The following is an 18,817-nucleotide window of genomic DNA, read 5'->3' on the forward strand; positions in this document are numbered from 1 at the left end:
ATTGTCACTAGACATACTAGACTTATATTTCATAGCGGACGGAAAATTAGAAATCCTGCGTTTGGAGTTGACGAAACCATAGAACAATTTTGGATTACGTATAATATTATTTTTTACTTTATTTATATTTTGTTAAGTTCAGCAAATTGTCGACGCAATTTATAATATTTTGAATAGTCAGCAACTAAACCAGTTTTTTAAGTTTAAAAGCACGAGATTTTCTATTTTTTAATTTACATAATTCTTTCGAAAATCATAAATTTGAACTTATTTTTTGAGTAACAACACACTTCGGAACATATTTTTCGAATAAGTTTAAAAGACTTTCATGATTTCGATGTTAATTTCCAAAGCAGGATGAGACGGGTCCTCTGGCCGAGCCAAAGGATCACATCGGACAACGGAGGACATTGAAGTGTTATCAACATAAACTAGATCTAAGATCTTACCAAACTCGTTTGAAATTAAATTAATTTGGTTAAGACCCAACTCCGACATTTCATCTAAAAACTCGTTAAAACATAAGCGAGTACTAATCGGAATGGTGTAATCATCAATAGAGTTCCATGATACGCACGGTAAATTGAAATCTCCCAAAACAATCTATTGATGTTCAGGAAAAGCAATTGCATCCCCAAAATTGACTCTTTGGCGCAGATTGTGGTATGGCGGCATCATTAGTGCTTGTTTTTTTCGAAGTGACGCAGAAAATGTCGTTATTGACTGACTTCTTTTTCCGGGACGCTTAATATTTCCAAGACCGTGCGCCGCCTCATGCTTCACGTCTAAACATGGGGACATTGTGCGTAAACTTTGGCGACTCGTTAATTTCGAGGAATGGCTCAGTCAATGATTATGCGATTTAACGCCTCTATATTATTTTTTCTGTTAAATAAAATATTTACGCCACTCAACCAGCAACGCTCGTGTAGCTTGGGGACAACGTTCAGAATATAAAAATAGTATAGCTGAAATGCTGCACTGGGTCATCATCATAAACGGGTTGAGATATACAAACGGAGGTGGCCATTTAGCCGACATTTTGTTCAAATTATAAATAGCAAAAAGTAATCTGCAGAACAAAACAAAACCTAGTCCGAATTTGAGTGTTTTAATTCATTTTAACATCACGTCATTCTTGTCGGTAGACCCTTTACATCTATATGAGTGTCAGGGGCCTCCGCCACTGTTTTGGAAGAAAGTATACTTTGGGTAAGAAAATTAGGCACTCATGCAGTACTTTTTAGTGTATGTATGTATGCCCTCATTCCTAGAAAAAGTAGCGTAATATTATATCATATGACATAAATGCGTATTGATTAAAATAAAAGCTTTTCAATTTTTATTTATTTGCAGAACACCACAGCGGCACTTATTGAATTGCAGCAAACTAATATGCATTTGGATATATCAGCCCACTTAATAAAACCCGCAGTTTCGCGTGACTCACCAGTAGTGCGGGTTCTTTTCCATGCTGGTACAGATCCAGGTGGTCACCTCCAAAGGCAAAAGATATGCGTATTGCTGCACATTTCGTTGAGCAATCAAATTCCGTTAAAAGGTCGTTGCATGCCTGAAGGTGAAGACAATGTTTGTGTAGCAGAGGTAAGCCCATAAAATTTAATTAATAAGGGGCCATCCATAAATTACGTCACACCTTGAAGTGCGGGGAGGTCAAAAGCTTTGTGACATCACATTTCAAAATTTGTGATGTACAAACGTGAAATTTATAGGTAAACAGGAAATATTAAACATTTATAAACACAATCTTTGTTTTTTAAAACTTAAGTTGTAACGAAGCTTTTTACTGCCTCTGCTTCTTACAAGTATAACTTGCTGAGGTATACTCGCCGTGTCCAGGGCGATAAATTTACAATAAATTTGTAAACATTGGGGTTCTTCTGCGAATCGTACTTTATTTTATTTTATATTATAATTTTAATCAAAGTTACAAAATTGTCTCCCGCGTTATAGTTTCAGCTTTACAACATTTACAAGATTTTCATTTAGATGCAATTTATGTCGTACTTTATTTTATTTTATATTATAATTTTAATCAAAGTTACAAAATTGTCTCCCGCGTTATAGTTTCAGCTTTACAACATTTACAAGATTTTCATTTAGATGCAATTTATGTAGTTACAAATGCCCCAGGAAGAAGTGCATTTAAGAGAGTTGAACGACGCATGGCACCTCTCAGTCGCGAACTTACTGGTGTACTATTAAATCATGATGATTTTGGGTCACATCTTGATTCAAGTAATCGAACTACTGACTTGGATCTAGAAAAACGAAACTTCGAAAGTGCGGACAATGTGTTGGCTGACATTTGGAGCAAGTTACTCATTGATAATTTTCCAGTCGTTTCTGAATGTGTTGCACCAACTGTTACTGGACTGGATATTGAACAGGTTATGACGTTGAAAAATAATGCTACTTTGTATGCTAATCATGTACGTGAGTCACAATATTTTTTACAAATAGTTAAATATGAAACTATTGCATGTTGCGGTGTAAGACGTTCTAGTCTTTGGAAATTATTAAAAGAAAGATTTTTACCACCACCTGTGATAATTAAACAGACATCAGAAGGTTATGGAGCCACAGGGAGTGATGACAACGACGCTAAGTTTGCTCTATTATTCAAGTTCCATATGATAGTTATTGCCCTAGTGTCGAGTCATACTTATTTAAAAGACCGTGTAGCATATGTGGCCTATATTTTTCTTCATATAAAGCCACCAATCAACACAAACAATCACATAAAAAACAAGAGCTGTTACCTATCGCGAAAATTCGTCCGCAAAGAATTGCAGCTAGACGTGCTCGAGAGATTCTCTGTTTAATGAATGATGACGATGCTTAATGGATGGAAGAAGACGATGTTGATACGAAAGACGTTCCTGGCATCCAAATTCAGAACGAAAATGAAGTGCCTGATTTACCAGTAATAAATGATATAAAGGAGTGGATCAAAAGTCCATGGCCACAAGATGATTAAGTTTTGTGTTTTTAATTAGCATAATTAAGCATCTATTATTTCTTGAATAGTCATTCGTTGTGCCTGTACTTTAATATTTAACTAAATGTTGATTTTATTCAGTACATATGTATAAGAATAAATAGAATAACCTGTTTTTTTTTATTTTTTAATAAATCCATAAATTTGGAAAATGTGTGACGTCACGAAAGGAGGGGCTAGTTCAAAATGTGACAACTTGTGACAAGGACGGGGGGAGGGGTTAAAAAGTCCTTAAATTCGTGTGACGTAATTTATGGATGGCCCCTAAACAGGAAAAATTTTTACGAAAGTTTATTGTGTAGTATTGTGTTTATTGTCAATATATTTTTATTAGGCCTGCTTTTTAGCGTTTGAAAATATTGTCACGTCCAAACATTAATTTGAATATAAAAAGGGGTCTTTTAGAGGTTTATTAAAAAAACGGGAATTTTAAATTTTTGCGGGCTTGGAGATTTAAAATTTTTTGTTGATTACGTACTATGTGCCTCTGAAGACGATAAAATTTTCAGCTGTATACGTTGCTTACTTTATATGCAGCAGCCACTAAGGTGTTTTGTAGAGCTTATTTTTTATGACTTTCCAACGTATTGAAAAACCTGACAGGTACGCCATCTTTTGGTAAACTGCACAAATAATAATATATATTATATGTACACCCAATGGCTAAAAGTGGAAGCGTTCTTTGAGGATCTTATCATGTTTCTAAACTTTATTTTTGGGGTATATTTCGCATTTCTCATTTAAAAACATTTTGAAAAATCTAATTTAGAGCGTTTTTTTTTAAATATGAAATAATAAATATATGGTGTAATTAAGTTCTATGTTTGTTTTTTGACATTAAGTTTTTGAAAATAATATGTTAATTTTTAGCTTATGTCATTGACGAACTACAACCTTAATGCCCCTTTTAGGGTTCACAACTTCAACTGAAGTTTTGAAATTTGGTATAATCGATAACAACTCTAACCGTCGAAAACATTACATTTAAAGTCTTAAGGGACTTTGTGGTATTACTGTTGTTACCTAGCAGTGGAAGTTGGACTTTCGCGCAGTTATTTTCAAAAAATATTTATTTATTTATTTCATTTATTTAACGCCAATCGGCACTATACATCTAATAATAATTTTAATTCTTCAACAGACTTAAACATATAAAATTAGGAATTAAACAAGTAACCTAGTTCGTATGCTACGTAGTATTTTAATAAAGATTTTTTAACGACCCTTCTGAGATTCTGTAAAAATCCGCTGAAGAAGTTGACGTCACCGTGCAGAGAGTTTTCCAATCCACAGATTCTTTCCTTTGGGCCATTGATTACATAGTTTTTGTTCGATCTGCAAGTTTTCAGGATCCTCATCTGTCTAAGGTTAAGCTCATTTGGTAATGCTGAGAATAGGCAGGTTAATGAGCAATTGTTCTCAAATTCCCTACACATACGATTAATCAACCCTAGTATTTTGTATGCCTGCGAAGTAATTTTTTCGACATGTTTCTTGAAATTTAGTCTTCTGTCAATAGTTATACCCAGGTCTCTAATGTCTTCAACTTCCGTGAGTCTTTGGTCATTCAACGTGTATGTTAAAGGTACATGTTTATGCGCATGGGTGAAAGACATCACTGTGCATTTTTTCACATTCAGAACAAGTTTGTTTATCTTACACCAGTTATACAGCTCTTCTATATCATTTTGTAAGTTGTGAATATCAAGAACGGTAAAAATTCTACGAAACATTTTTAAATCTTCAGCGTATAATAAGTACACAGACTGAAGTTTCTTCCCAATGTCATTCACAAATATGTTAAAGAGTATGGGTCTAAGGTGGGATCCCTGGGGAACACCAGATGTGACATCATACTCATCTGAAATGTGTCCGTCGATCCTTACTTGCAATCTTCTTCCTGTTAGGTACGATCTGATCGAGCGTAGTCTCATGGTCCACTTTGTCGAATGCCTTGCTAAAGTCTGTATATTTGACCTGGTCTACGAAAAGGGAGCTAACGTGCGAAAACTAGTTTTCTGGGAAACAGCTGTTAAAAATAAACAACTCGTTTCGTCAACTAAAAAGTGAAAATTGATTTTTTGACACCTAAGCCCCCTTTCCGTAGACCGGGTCACATATATTGAATGAACTGGAATACCACTGTCCATGGCCTTGAAGATGTAGTTAACATAGGTATATAAGTTTGTTGTAGTAGATCTGCCACCAACAAATCAGTGCTGTTTAGGAGAAATGATATTTCTGAATGATGATATAAACTGAAGCAGGACAATTTTACAAATTTTAATTTTCGAAAATCGCTTTATTGTTTTTCAATATATTCTCCATTAAGATCGATATACCTTTTTATGCCTTTCAACCTATTTTTGAAGAACTTTTGGCACTCTGATTGAGGTAAATCCAAAATATGCGTTTTGAGCGCATCATCCGCAACATTAAGTGTCGAAAAATTTTAACCTTTTAGTTTATTTTTTTCGTACAGGAATAACAAGAAATCATATGGGGCCAAGTCAAGACCTGACGGTGAATTTCTCTTCGAATTAAGTGCTCAAAACTGCAGTTGTATAAGTCGATGTGTGAGAGCTCTCATTGCACTGGTGAAGAGTGATCCGTCTTCGGCGATTGTTTTTCTTCGATTACCATAAATAAACACTGGTCCTTGATGGAGTTAAGTTAAAAATGTCAAACTTTAGGATTGCCAAATCTCGATATATTATAGACAACCTACTTAAATATTATTAAAAGCCATTTAATTGCCAATTAAACATTGGTTTACTTGGTGTTAGCAAGCTTTGGGTCAACATTCGTGAGGAATTCACCATTTCGTCATATTATTGGCAACACCAATCAAATCGACTGAAAATAATTGCAAATCGTAATTCAAAAATGAGTTGGGTAGATCTGAAGTCGAATTGCTTGAACTTAGTGTAGTTGAAAGCCGTAATAATGGTCTAAGTCAGTTTTTCTATTTTGGCTATTGCTTTAATTAATAGATATAATAATTTCACTTATTTCCATCTAAGAAAAAATATATTTTCTTGACTGGCTTTTTTTATCTAAGTGACAAAATTGTAATCCTGATGAGAAAGTATCATAATTTAAACAATAATACTTATATATTTTATATTCTGCAAAGACCTGGCTTACAGTTTTTCCATTAAAAATCAGATAATATTTTATGTTTTCTAGTTGCAACATTTTCTTTATATTTTTATAATAATGGCAACTCAAAATGCATTATCTTCCTTCACACCCTTTAAACTGTTATTGCATTTTTAACTAATTGTGTATAATTTTAGGTAATCATTCCTTCAATATGGTGGCCTGGAAATCCATTAGTCGTGGGGAGTAGCAGTACTTTACAGAAACTGCCGCACAGAGTGATGCAAGCTTCATATAGCGTATTTGAACCTTCGCCACGCAACTCTGAACAATGTGAGCCTAAAGTCCAAATCCAACCATTGACAACATTTGCTCATATTCCTCTTGTCGCTGCTTCGGTGCAATTTAAAGAAATTCGTATTGATGAACAACTGACGTTCCTTTTACCGCAAAATACTTTGTATCCAATGTCAAAAATTTATGTGCCAGTAGTTTTTCATCAAACACAAGATTTTACAGTGTCCGCTTTTACTATAAGAGCGCGAGTAAAAGCGGGTGTAAAAATTTTGGGTGCTACAATATCTACCGACTTGTGGAGTATATCAATTGAAAAGGAAAATCCCAAGCACACTACTGCTCGAGTCACTGCTTATAGAAAAGAATCTGAAGTATCTGCAGAAATTGTCAATGACATGAGAAATACAAGTATCGAAACAAGGTGATGAAAGTAATGTAATTTAAATATTATTTTAAACTATATGTTTTTTAAAATGTTTGTTTCCATTATTTATACTACATATTTAATTTTTCAAGCATTTTATTATTTTCTACGGAATTCACACACACAGTACATAGAGTATAATATAACGGTTTTTTCCATACCTAAAATTAACTGAGATAGATATGGAGTTATCTATTTGATATTAGACATGGGCAATTTCCGATTATTTCACATCCACACAATGTTTTAATCGAAAATTTAATTAAAAAACCAAAACTCCATATCCCAACAATTTGAACGAAAGGTTTGTGATATACCTAATATAGGGTGATGCATTTTTTGAACAAAAAACACAGGACCTTCAAATCTAATGGGGAATGTTTATCATTCGAAAGAACAATCTTTGGCATTTGGTATTTTATACCCCTTCAATATAAGATCTCGATGTGAAATGCATTAAGTACTCTCCACGGTCTTCGTGTAGATTCTGCCGTACCACTGCCATATTTTGTTCACTGCGTTCTGAACGTGGTCTATTCGGTCGAATATTATCCAATAATGAATACTGGGTCTCAAGATGGGTGATGGTATTGCGAAAACTACGCTCAGTAGGCCGATTATGTTGACCATAAGTCCATACGAATGACGTGACCTGTCTCTTAATTCGCTGAACTATGTCAATGTCGTCGTATAACTCGTACAGCTCATAGTTTCATCGAATGGGATATTCGCCGTTGCCAATACGCAAAGGACCATAAATCTTCCGCAAAACCTTCTCTCGAAAACTAGTAACGTCGACTTATCAGAAGTTGTCTTCGTCCATGCCTCTGCTCCATTTAACATTGCGGACATAATGAGTGACTTATAGACTTTGTGCGTCGAGAGAGGACTTTACTTCTCAATTGTCTGCTTAGACCGAAGTAGCACCTGTTGGGAAGAGTTATTCTGCGTTTGATTTCGCTGCTGACATTGTTGTTGGTATTAGTATTTACTCTTCAAAATTATGACTGTCAATAGTGAATTAAAAGCTAAGTCGCAAGTGCGTCGCCTGTTTGTTATATGACAGGAGATATTTCGTCTTACCCTCGTTCACTACCAATTGGTTGCCTCGCTTCCTTATCCAGTCTGGAGAATGTAGAACTCACAGCGCGTATGTTGAGCACAATGCTATCAATATCATTGCCGTACTGTCGACTCTTATAAAAGTTTGTGTCTTCTCGATTCAGCTCAGCAGCTCGAATTGTTTTCTCCATCTTCTTTTTCTTTACTGGCGTGAAAACCGTTTACGCGGTTATAGCCGAGATAACAACAGCGCGCCAGTCGTTTCTTCTTTTCGCAAGGTGGCGCCAATTGGAGATTCCAAACGGAGCCAGGTCCTTCTCAACCTAGTCCTTCCAACGGAATGCTGCTTCTTGGTCGATTGTAACGTTGCGAGGTAGGTTGTCGGTTTTCTTTACACTGCGACGCGGCACTCCTCATCGTAGCAGCTGTTCTTTTGTCTTTTCCTTTTCGTTTGCTGCTGTACGCAAGGAGCTTGAGACTATGTCCCACAGTTCCCTTAATCGATCGGCTGTCTGTTGAGATTGCAGCTTATCGAAGTCGAACCTTTCTTGTGTTTGTTGGCGTGCAATTTTTGCTGCGCAGAGGCGGTTGCGTATCTTGGCTGCATCAAGATAGTGGTCCGAGTCAATGTTAGGGAGCGGATGAACGTCTATAACACTGGAGACGTGTCTTCCGTCTATCACAACGTGATCGGTCTGGTTGGTGGCTTTTCGATTCGGAGACAGCCGAATTTTTCTATGCTTTAATCTAGTACTACAGATAACCATATTTCGGGGCTCAGCGAAGTCGATCAGCCTCAACCCATTTGGGGATGTTTCATCGGTTGGGCTGAATTTACCGACCGTTGTGCCAAAGATACCTTATTTACCCACCCTGGCGTTAAAGTCTCCAAGCACGATTTTGACATCGTGGCGGGGGCAGCTCTCATAGGTGCTCATAGAAGGCATCTTTGATCACATCGTCCTTGTCCTCCGTCGAGGCGTGGGCGCAAATCAGCGATATGTTGAAGAACTTCGCTTTGAAGCGGATTGTAACTAGACGTTCAATGAATGCCAGGAGTCAGCGATTGAGTCTCTCTCCCACACCGAATTTGCGCTCCTTTATATGGCCACTGTAGTAAATGCCTTAGGGATCTACTTCCCTGAGTCCTTGGCCGTCCATCGCATTTTTTGGACAGCGGTGATGTCAGCCTTTAGTCTAACAATGACATCAACCAGCTGGGCAGCGCAGCGCCACCTTCCCAATTAAGGGACCAAACATTCCAGGTGTCTCTCAACCGAGGCTTTTTTCTTCTTTCCATTGGTAGTGTTTATTTTACGTGACGGGTCCCAAGCCCAGCGCACTGCCCAGGGGAGGGATGGTTCGCCTTCTCACTTTATCTCACCTTCATACGAATGTTTTTTGGCTATCCAGAGGTATTGTTTCTGGTCACTCCCAAGTAAATGGCGCTCAGAGAATTTTCCTCACTTGCGTGAACTTCCACACATGGCTCAAAAAAGTATCTCTACTTAAATCACTTGTTAAAAGCGTTTTCACTTTCCGATTGATATTATACAAGTTTAATGTCAAAAGTAAATGAAATCAGTTCAATGCCAGCAGTCAAAATCGGACACAATCGATAGTATCGAAAAAAATTTAAAATACCAAAACTATCCAACTAAAATTTTGATAAGAGTTGAGTTATTATCATGAATACCGAAGTGTATTCAACTGAAATGGGGTTAGGTTGTAGAACGTCCTGTATTTAATGAAAATAAGATATGATGTCCCCTGGTACTTGCACAAAATAACAATAAATCGCACGTATGTTTCCTTGAAAATTATGAAGCAAAATGATAATATTAATTTCAGAAAAATGTTCAATTTATCATAACTTCAATACCATGCTTCTCGCACATAAAAGCATATCTGAAACAAATGATGTAGTTTGAAAAGTATGTTATCTCTCTATTAGCCTTTAAAAACTAAAATCTTCCGAAAACTAAGGCTTAAAATTAAATTTTATCATCTTTTCGCGAGCTATCTAACTTGTCCATACCAAGCTTCTAAGGTCTTGATCACCAATTCATCTACCCACCTTTCAATTCAACGGCGAAACTCCTCTCAGTCAACAATCATTTAAACGTTACCTAAAGTAAAATTTTGTGCTCGTAGAAAGGTAAAGAAAGTTTTATGATGGGATATCTATTATAATTTTAATACCTATCACGAACGTTATATCGCTCATTTGCTGCAAGACCGGCATAAGTCAAAAAAATCGATTCGCCAGAAAACGCGTTTAAAGTTTTCAACTTACTACAACCTTACACGGTGACTCCAACCTTACACCTCTTCTCAAGCGGAGCATATAAGAGGTATTCATATGAATTTTTCACTCAACATGAAGTATGATATAACGAACAATTCTGCAGCATTAACTCAAAAATCACGTTTTTTGAATTATGCCGGTCTTGCAGCAAATGAGCGATATGTTAATTAAATATAATTCTATAATTCTTTTTTAAGAAATTCACAAATATCTTAACCAAATTTTTTACTCTCCCAAACATTAAATAGGTAATTTTTTAAATATTTATTATATAACTAACAGTAAATTGCAATATTAGTAAACTAAATTCTATATGTACGAATTCCTTAGAATTACCGATGCATAACAATACTACAACTCATCTGGTATTAGTATCAAGGAGTAAATATCCCATAGAAATATTCTCAGCGTAACATATTTCTAAAATTTTAACAAATTCAATGCATTGTCCCTTGATACACTAGCTAAGGTTCTGGATTCGTGAACGCTGTATAAAGAAAATTTAATAAAATTGTCTTGACCAAATTTTATATACAATTGTTTAGAACTTGCAGGACTCAGGCAAATATAGATTACTTAATGTCTACAATTGCATTTTACATAGTGATCACAACCATAATTTTGAAAAACTTCATGTCAATTAATCCACTTCAGATGCATACAAGGTGTGTTCCAAAGTAAACACGACTTAAAAAAAAAAAACAGAAGGAAGAAAGGTTTTTTCGGTAAAATCAATTTATTTTATTCAAAATAGTCTCCTTCTGCTTCAATACAGCTTTTTGCCGGGTCCAAAAGCATCGTAACAAACCATGCAAACATCTTTTGTAAGCCCAAATGTTCGGTCGAAATGCGATAAATCGATGTTTCGGAGATGTTCAATTCAATTTCCATGAATTTCAATGATGATTCCGACTGATTTTTGATGAATTCACGCACAGTTTCGTTGGAATTTCCGGTGATCACGGATTTTGATTGGTCCACATGTTGATCGTCATTTATGTCCTCACGACCACTTTGAAAACGTTGAACGGACATGACATAGCCAGCGCAGCCGCTATCTCTTAATTCACTGAACTATGTCAATGTCGTCATATAACTCGTACAGCTCATCGTTCCATCGAATGCGATATTTGCTGTTGCCAATACGTAAAGTACCATACATATTTCACAGTGCCCTTCTCTCGTAAACTCATCGCGGTCAACTCATCAGATGTTGTCATCGTCCATGTCTCTGCAGGACGGAATAATGATGGCTTAGAGAGTTTTCGAGGCTGGCATTGTTGTGGTTCCAAGATAGATGAAATTATCTTTGTTTGATGTCAGGAGATATTTCGTCTTACCCATCTGCTTCGCTTCCTTATCCAGCCTGGAGAAAGCATAACTAACGGCACGAGTGTTGAGGCCAATGATATCAATATCACCGGCATACGCCAGCAGCTGTACACTCTTATAAAAGGTTGTACCTGCTCGATTAAGTTCTGCAGCTCGAATTATTTCCTCCAAGAGCAGATTGAAGAAGTCACACAAAAAAGGGTCGCCTTGTCTAAAACGGCTCGGAGAGGTCATCGCCGCCGTGTTTGAATAGCTCGACTGGCAATCCATCGACTTGCGCCGCTTTGTTGTTCTTCACACAGGTAATTGATATTCGAACTTCTTCAAAGTGAAGCAATGGAACGTCTGCCCCATCGCCATCGATTTGGGAATCGGGTTCGCCTGCTCCTGGCGTTGTATTTTCACTGCCATTCAGCAGGCTGAAGAAGTGCTCCCTCCATAATTTTTGTATGCTCTGGGCATCAGTCACTAGATTACCTCTTTTGGTCTCTTGTACAACCTCCGTGTTGCTCCGGTCTTGAAACCTTCTGTTAGTCACCGCATCTTTCTGTAGAGCTTTTCGAGCACTGTCGACCACTTTGTCAAGTTCATCATACTCACCCATTTCAGCCTCTCTCTTTTTTGTCTGCAAATGCTTTTCGCTTATATCTTCAACTCTCGGCAACTATCCCATACCGCAAGTGTTGTGGTAGGCACTGTGACATGATGCTCCTCATCGTACCAACCGTTCTTTTGCCTTTTCGGAAAACTAATGGTTTCGGTTGCAGCTGTACATAAGGAGCTTGAAATTCCGTCCCACAGTTTCCTTATACCAACTTCCTCATGACTGTTTTCAGAAAACAGGAGTGCAAGCCGAGTAGAAAATCGTTCAGTTGTCTGTTGTGATTGCAGCTTTTCGAACCTTGTGTTTGTTGACATGCATTTTTTGCTGCACAGAGGCGGGTACGGCACCTTCCCAATTAAGGGACCTTACATTGCAGATGCATGTTTTTAAAATGTAATTCTTAACACGTTTGCAGAGTCGTCATCATCCGGGGGTGTTTTTTTACTATTCATTGGGGCGTTTTTTACGTGGAAGAGATATTTCGCCTTCTTACTTTAGTTCGCCTTCAAACGGGTGTTCTTTGACTACCCGGTACTTGCGTATTGAAATTTCTATTTCCATTATTAACACAGTACTATCCTGCGGTTTCGTGTAGAATTGGGGACCTAGTAATGTTCTTGAGTCCATTTTTAAATATGTTTCATCGTTCAATGCAATGCTCTAATAGAATGTTATGTAGCAAACGATCGTACAATTTCCCAATTTTTATACTCTTGCAACGAGTTGCTGCAGAGTATTATATTTTTGTTCCCCTAACGGTTGTAAACTAATCGAGATAGATATAGGGTTATATATATACAAGGTATGTCGCAAAAGAAACAGGACTGTTAAAAAAAACAACAACAAAAATTTATATTTTGCAAAAGTTATATTTTTTTATTCAAAGTAGTTTCGTTGTGCTTCGATACAGCGTTTAGCCCGGCCAATTAGCATTTCAAATGAGTGTTTAGTTTTTAGCTGAAATGTCCTGAAACCAGTGTCCTTTCATGGGCAAATGAAGTTTTCCAAATAGGTAAAAATCACAGGCTGCCAGATCAGGTGAGTAGGGTGAGTGATTAATGGTTAATATGGAGTTTTTTGTCAAAAAATCAGTGACAAGCGACGACCGATTACACGGCGTATTATCGTGCAACAGGCGCCAGGACCCTGCCTCACGGTATTGTGGTCGAGCACGACGAATGCGTAACAAAAGACGCTTCATAACATCAAGGTAAAACACAGCATGGGACGAACTCTCGGTGTACAATACCCTCGGAATCGTAAAAACAAATCAGCATTGTCTTTATTTTTGACTTCTGAATGCTTCCATTCGGCACTTTGACGTTTGGTTTCCGGATCATATTGAAAGCATCACGTTTCATCACCAGTCACAATCAAATATTTGTAGTTTATGTCCTTTCTCGACTCCTTAATCAAATCCTTACAAAGTTGGATTCGTAGCAATTTTTGCTCTTCAGTCAATTTGTGCGGAACAAACTTGGAGCACACCTTCCGTAGACCCAATTCATCTATGTATCAAAATGGAGTCTTTCGTGATATTTAACTCCATTTCCATGTAACGCAAAGAAGATTTCGGCTCATTCTTAATAAATTCCTGCACTTTTTCAATACTTTTTGGGTAATTGGGATCACAGTAGCAAGTGCCACCTGTGGATACAATTTTTTTTTAGTATGGCAAGGGGCCGGGGTAAAAATTGGATGAAATCCCATATTTCGGGACCGGACAATAAACACGCCTACTTACATATAGTACAATTTTAAATTCCACTTGATTCTTTTACTTTCCAGTACAGAAACCAATAAGAAATTAATATTGTATAATGAGATTAAAGTTTGCACGAATAATACTTTTAGTGTATGCCACCTTATAACAAAAACATTGTTCAAATCCAACAAAATCTGTTCAAGACCCTACGTACTAAAAATGTGGACCCAATACCTGTAGTTGCCTTTTGATCGAAAATCTCGGTCAATGTGTGATATATATAAAAGAATTTAAGGGACAATCTTTTTCTTTTAATGGTATATCCGCATCAGAGAACGGCATCGGCTGAATGAAAAACATTCGTACGTGCTCAACAGCCGAATAATCACACTGTTCGGATCAGCCGATCAAATTTGCATGCGCTCACATTTTCGTTGTTGATTTTAAATTCACTCGGGTGTGTGCGATTTTTTGTTTCACTCCGAGTTTGTTCGGCTCGTGTTCAATATAATGATTTCAGACGCTTGCTCATTCGGTTCAACAATCATTGTTTTGAACAAGAACAAAACTCAACTCGCAAAAATCAACTCGTATGATTTTACTCATGCGCGCAGCAAGCGGCACTTTTTCTGCACAGATGAAATGTGAGAAGAACGAAAACAAAAACAAGCTACAACAACAAGCTGCAGTTCGTGGAACGCAAGGGGCTTACATAGAAATTGTTACTGTACATGCGGTCGTAACGCTCACATCGTGTCGTCTTGTCGCTAATAGTTTACTCATAATCGATCAACTCAAATCAGGGACCGGAAATAAGAGTTATTTTACAATTTTTAATAAAAAAAATCATACGTAAAGGAACATCGTAGAAAAGTTTTGTTTACACCATCATGATTTTTAGGTGAACTATATGCGAAATATTGTATGATTTTTAAATTTTGATTTTTATATATTTAGATCAAAAATAAAAGTTATTTTTGATTTCTATTTTTTTAGATCAAAAATAAAAGTTATTTTTGATTTTTATTTTTTTAGATCAAAAATTGAATTGATTTTTATTATTGATTTAAAAATATAAAAATCAAAAATAAATCTTATTTTTTGATCTAAAAAAATAAAAATCAAAAATAACTTTTATTTTTGATCTAAAAAAATAAAAATCAAAAATAACTTTTATTTTTGATCTAAATATATAAAAATCAAAAATAATTTTTATTTTTGATCTAAATATATAAAAATCAAAAATAACTCTTAATTTTTGATTTTTTCGATAAAAGTCATAAGAGTTACGGTCCCTGACTCAAATTGAACCGAATGATGCTTTCGTTAACACATACTCATTTTATTGAACGCTGACTTTTGTTCAGTGAGTTGAATTGAGTGAGAAATTTTGAACCGAAGACTCAAGATCCTCGGAATGATGGTACGGCAAAATTAGTTGATTATTACTCAACACTCTGTTTTTTTCAGTGAGTTGGGTTGAATGAAAACGTTCGCGTATGAGTAAATCAAGAAAATAGTGATTTTTGCAGTTCTCTGATCCGCATGTCAAAAATGGGTTGAATCGGACCAATACCCCCCATAGCCCCCATATACATATCATATATGTATATTATACTTAATATAAAGCATTTCGAACTTCCGGGTGACTTTGTACTGCATATATCGGGCAATATGTGAGTTATCCCAATGAAAATAAGAGGGTGTTTTTTATTCATAAGAGTGCATTTTGTGAATAAAATAGATAAATTTGAGCGAAAACGTGGCCTAGCCCCTATATAACTAATATCAGGATTTTTGAACATCCACCATACTTTACTCTACATGATTGGTTTTACACCTTAAAGTATTTTCCTGGTTTTGATTTTTGCAAGTTGCAAGAGTATAAAATGTTCGGTTGCACTCGAACTTACCCCTTTCTTACTTAATTTTTTTGGTAAACTGTTTTTTTTTTTTATGTTATACGTTTTCATTAGTGTTTTTGTTTTCGAGTTTAGCTTTGAATCGCACTTCGTTTTTAAGGGGTCAGTAGGGTAGTAGAAATTTTTATTCTACAATAGAACTTTTTTCACATATCATGAGGTATATCGTGAAGTGTAGAAACAAACTTTTTCGGAATTTTTTGATGACATCTGTCGGCGAAATGGCTGTGTGAATGAGATGCGTTTTTTCACTGGCGGACACGATTTCTCATGTTTGGATGATCTGTAACACAAAAACCCAATTTATTCTTTAAAAGTACGTGAATGGTTATCGTTCCTATTAGAATCATGACAAAATGTTGATATATAAAAAAGTAATTAACTTTTTTTTATTTTTCACCAAGTTTTTTTTGTCATAAGATTGTCAATAAATTATAAAAAATAGTGGGACGATAGCCAGGCATTTTGTGAACATTTAAAAAAAATTAAGCAAATCGGTTGAGTAGTTCGACCGGAATCATGTCCGCCAGTTTAAAAAAGTTTGTTTTAAGAAAAACGCGTTTAAAGTTTGAGTTGAGCACTCCGAGCTCGAGCGATATTATTATTTTTGGGCCTTTTTCGAAACCTTCAAATGGTAAAGTTGGTTTCTACATTAATTCTAAGCGTATAAGGGAACAGAAAATGCAAAAAAAAAAACAAAAAAAAAATTGAAAAAAGATTACCCTAATATGAAACAAGCTGAGTGCGTTTTATTTGTCCATTATTTAGCTATTAGCTTGTGATGGTCAAATAAAGCACGCCTAATGTACTTACTGTAATAAACACTTACTTGTATAATAGAGTTTGATTTATTAATACTAGACCGATGTAAGGTCACTACAACTAAGTATACCGTTTGTTTGTTTTCTACTCTATACTACTGTGATCAAATTGAAAGGTGAATTTTAATTAATTGCATCGCGTATTTTTCAAAACGGTAAATTATTTTTCTGTAAGTTGGTAGTACTATTAACATCTATGCTGAATTTGACGTCAAAATATTCATTAGTATTTGAGATACGTCGGTTTGTGAGGCTCTATAAGCGAATTCTTCGATTTTTACTATGTCTGAAATTATTAAACAAAGAACTGCGATAATGCACCATCTCATACTGCATTGGTTATTCGTGATCATTTCGCCAAATTTTCAACTAATAACGTGCCGGAACCATAGCATTCGCTTGATTTACCTTCGTGTAACTTCTGGCTATTCAGCAAATTCACATGACCACTCCGAGGACATCGTTTTGATTCAAATACGACAGAGGATTTTTCCAAGTGCTATGATGACTGGAAAATTCGTTGGCATAAGTGTATACAGCGGGAGGGGATTACTTTGAAGGAGATGAAATCGACAAAATTCACCTTTCTATTTGATCACAGTATATACGTGATAAGTTTAAAAAGTTGATAAGTTGTTGTCATCAAAGATATTTGCTATTAGATACATACTTACCACACTTTCGTAATATTTGCAGTTCCGTTGAAGTATTCTCTTGGCTACTTGAACTTGGTGACGCAGTAGTAGATGTATTGGATGGTGGAAAAATAGTTTGGTATGTTTCTTATGTGTATAAATCTGACAAATCGAAAAACCAAATTTCGGCTAGTATAGTGGCTGATGAATCCAAGAAAAGGTTAACAACGAAATTAGAAATTAATAAGGATGATATACAAGCAGTCTTACCAATGGCTAAGGTAATTAAATTTGTCTGTATTTACAAAATTTTAATGTATATTGAGCCATAGAAAGTGAACAACATTTTATATTGCTTTATAGTCAATTGTATATTATTTAATATTTGTCATTTTAAATTAAGCAATGCAGTAAACATCTTTGAAAACACTGTCACTCAATTTGTATACGATTAATGCATCGCGTGTAGTAGTAGCTTAAGTAGTCAGAAGGGTTTTTTTTAATATTAATACGACCGGATCAAGATAATTATAATTGAATTAAACTCAAAATGATGACTTACAGTCTGTCTAGTAGAAGCGTGATCGCCATAACTTGGAATTTATTTGTCCGATTCGTTTCAAATAAACAACATTTTGCACGTTTATAATATTTATTGTACGCAATACTTCGCTATTATGACCTCACACCTCCGACTCATACTTTGCACTAAGTTCTGAGCAAGTTGCCGAGGCAATCGTTTTCAAATCAGCCGAATTTGTCTTGACAAATCCAAGAGTGTCCTCTTCTCCCGAACATCTTCGCAGCTGATGGTAATAAAGCTTTTTGATAAATTTTGTGCATCAAAACCGCATTCAAGTTGCTGGTAAACACGAGAAGGTGTCCAAATCCTTTTTCTGAGAAACATTCCCAAACATGGACCTTGACTGGGTGTTTAACAGTTCGTTGGAGTAATCGATTGTTAGCGGTACACCAAGATCGATTTATGTTACTATTTGCCCAAAATGAAGATTCATCCGTGAATATTACATTATTCCAATTCCGTTCTGAATTGGCGCGGGCCAGGCGAGTCTTTTTTCAACGTGTGATGATGAGAGCAACGGTTTTTTAAGAAAGCTGCGGTATTTGACGTCGATAGCGCCCAAATGTTTTCGAATCGTCTCTACTGATATTTTAAGAACACTTTTCTCTACAACTTCTTTAGCTTTACGCAACGATAAGCCCGGCTTCGTCGCAAACAAATCAAGGATCTTCTTGTCCTGCTTTGGTGAGGTCCTTTTTTAGAGCCCCGCCCAGGCAAATCGTCGACATTTTTTACTTCTAAATACCGATTCGTTCACTTCGTTACGAATGACTTCGACTACTTCATATATTTTGCTGCAGCTAAACGTGACATTTTCGGCCCTCTAGGGTGTAGACAAAGAAATACAGCTTCAAATCGCTTCTCGTACGCGGAACTCATTTTTTAAAACAACGTGCACTTTGTAATAGTTTCACGAAACTGACAGTTTTTGCAATGCGTACTACAAAAATTATGTCGCTACCAAGGTGCATTCAAATTATTTTGATAACGGCACTTTATG

The 18,817-nt window shown here is 36.0% G+C and overlaps 1 protein-coding gene across 4 annotated transcripts in view; it reads left to right on the forward strand.

Moving 5' to 3' along the window:
* Positions 1-18,817, forward strand: part of LOC105233120 (transmembrane protein 132C) — a 79,438-nt gene that overhangs the window by 24,841 nt on the left and 35,780 nt on the right. For all 4 annotated transcript variants that reach the window (XM_049454607.1, XM_049454604.1, XM_049454606.1 and 1 more), the window contains exons 3-5: positions 1,357-1,605; positions 6,322-6,842; positions 17,296-17,515. In XM_049454607.1, coding sequence (XP_049310564.1) covers positions 1,357-1,605; positions 6,322-6,842; positions 17,296-17,515 — 990 coding nt within the window. The remainder of the gene's footprint in view (positions 1-1,356; positions 1,606-6,321; positions 6,843-17,295; positions 17,516-18,817) is intronic.

Source organism: Bactrocera dorsalis, chromosome 4, assembly GCF_023373825.1.
Source record: "Bactrocera dorsalis isolate Fly_Bdor chromosome 4, ASM2337382v1, whole genome shotgun sequence".
Classification (NCBI taxonomy): domain Eukaryota; kingdom Metazoa; phylum Arthropoda; class Insecta; order Diptera; family Tephritidae; genus Bactrocera; species Bactrocera dorsalis.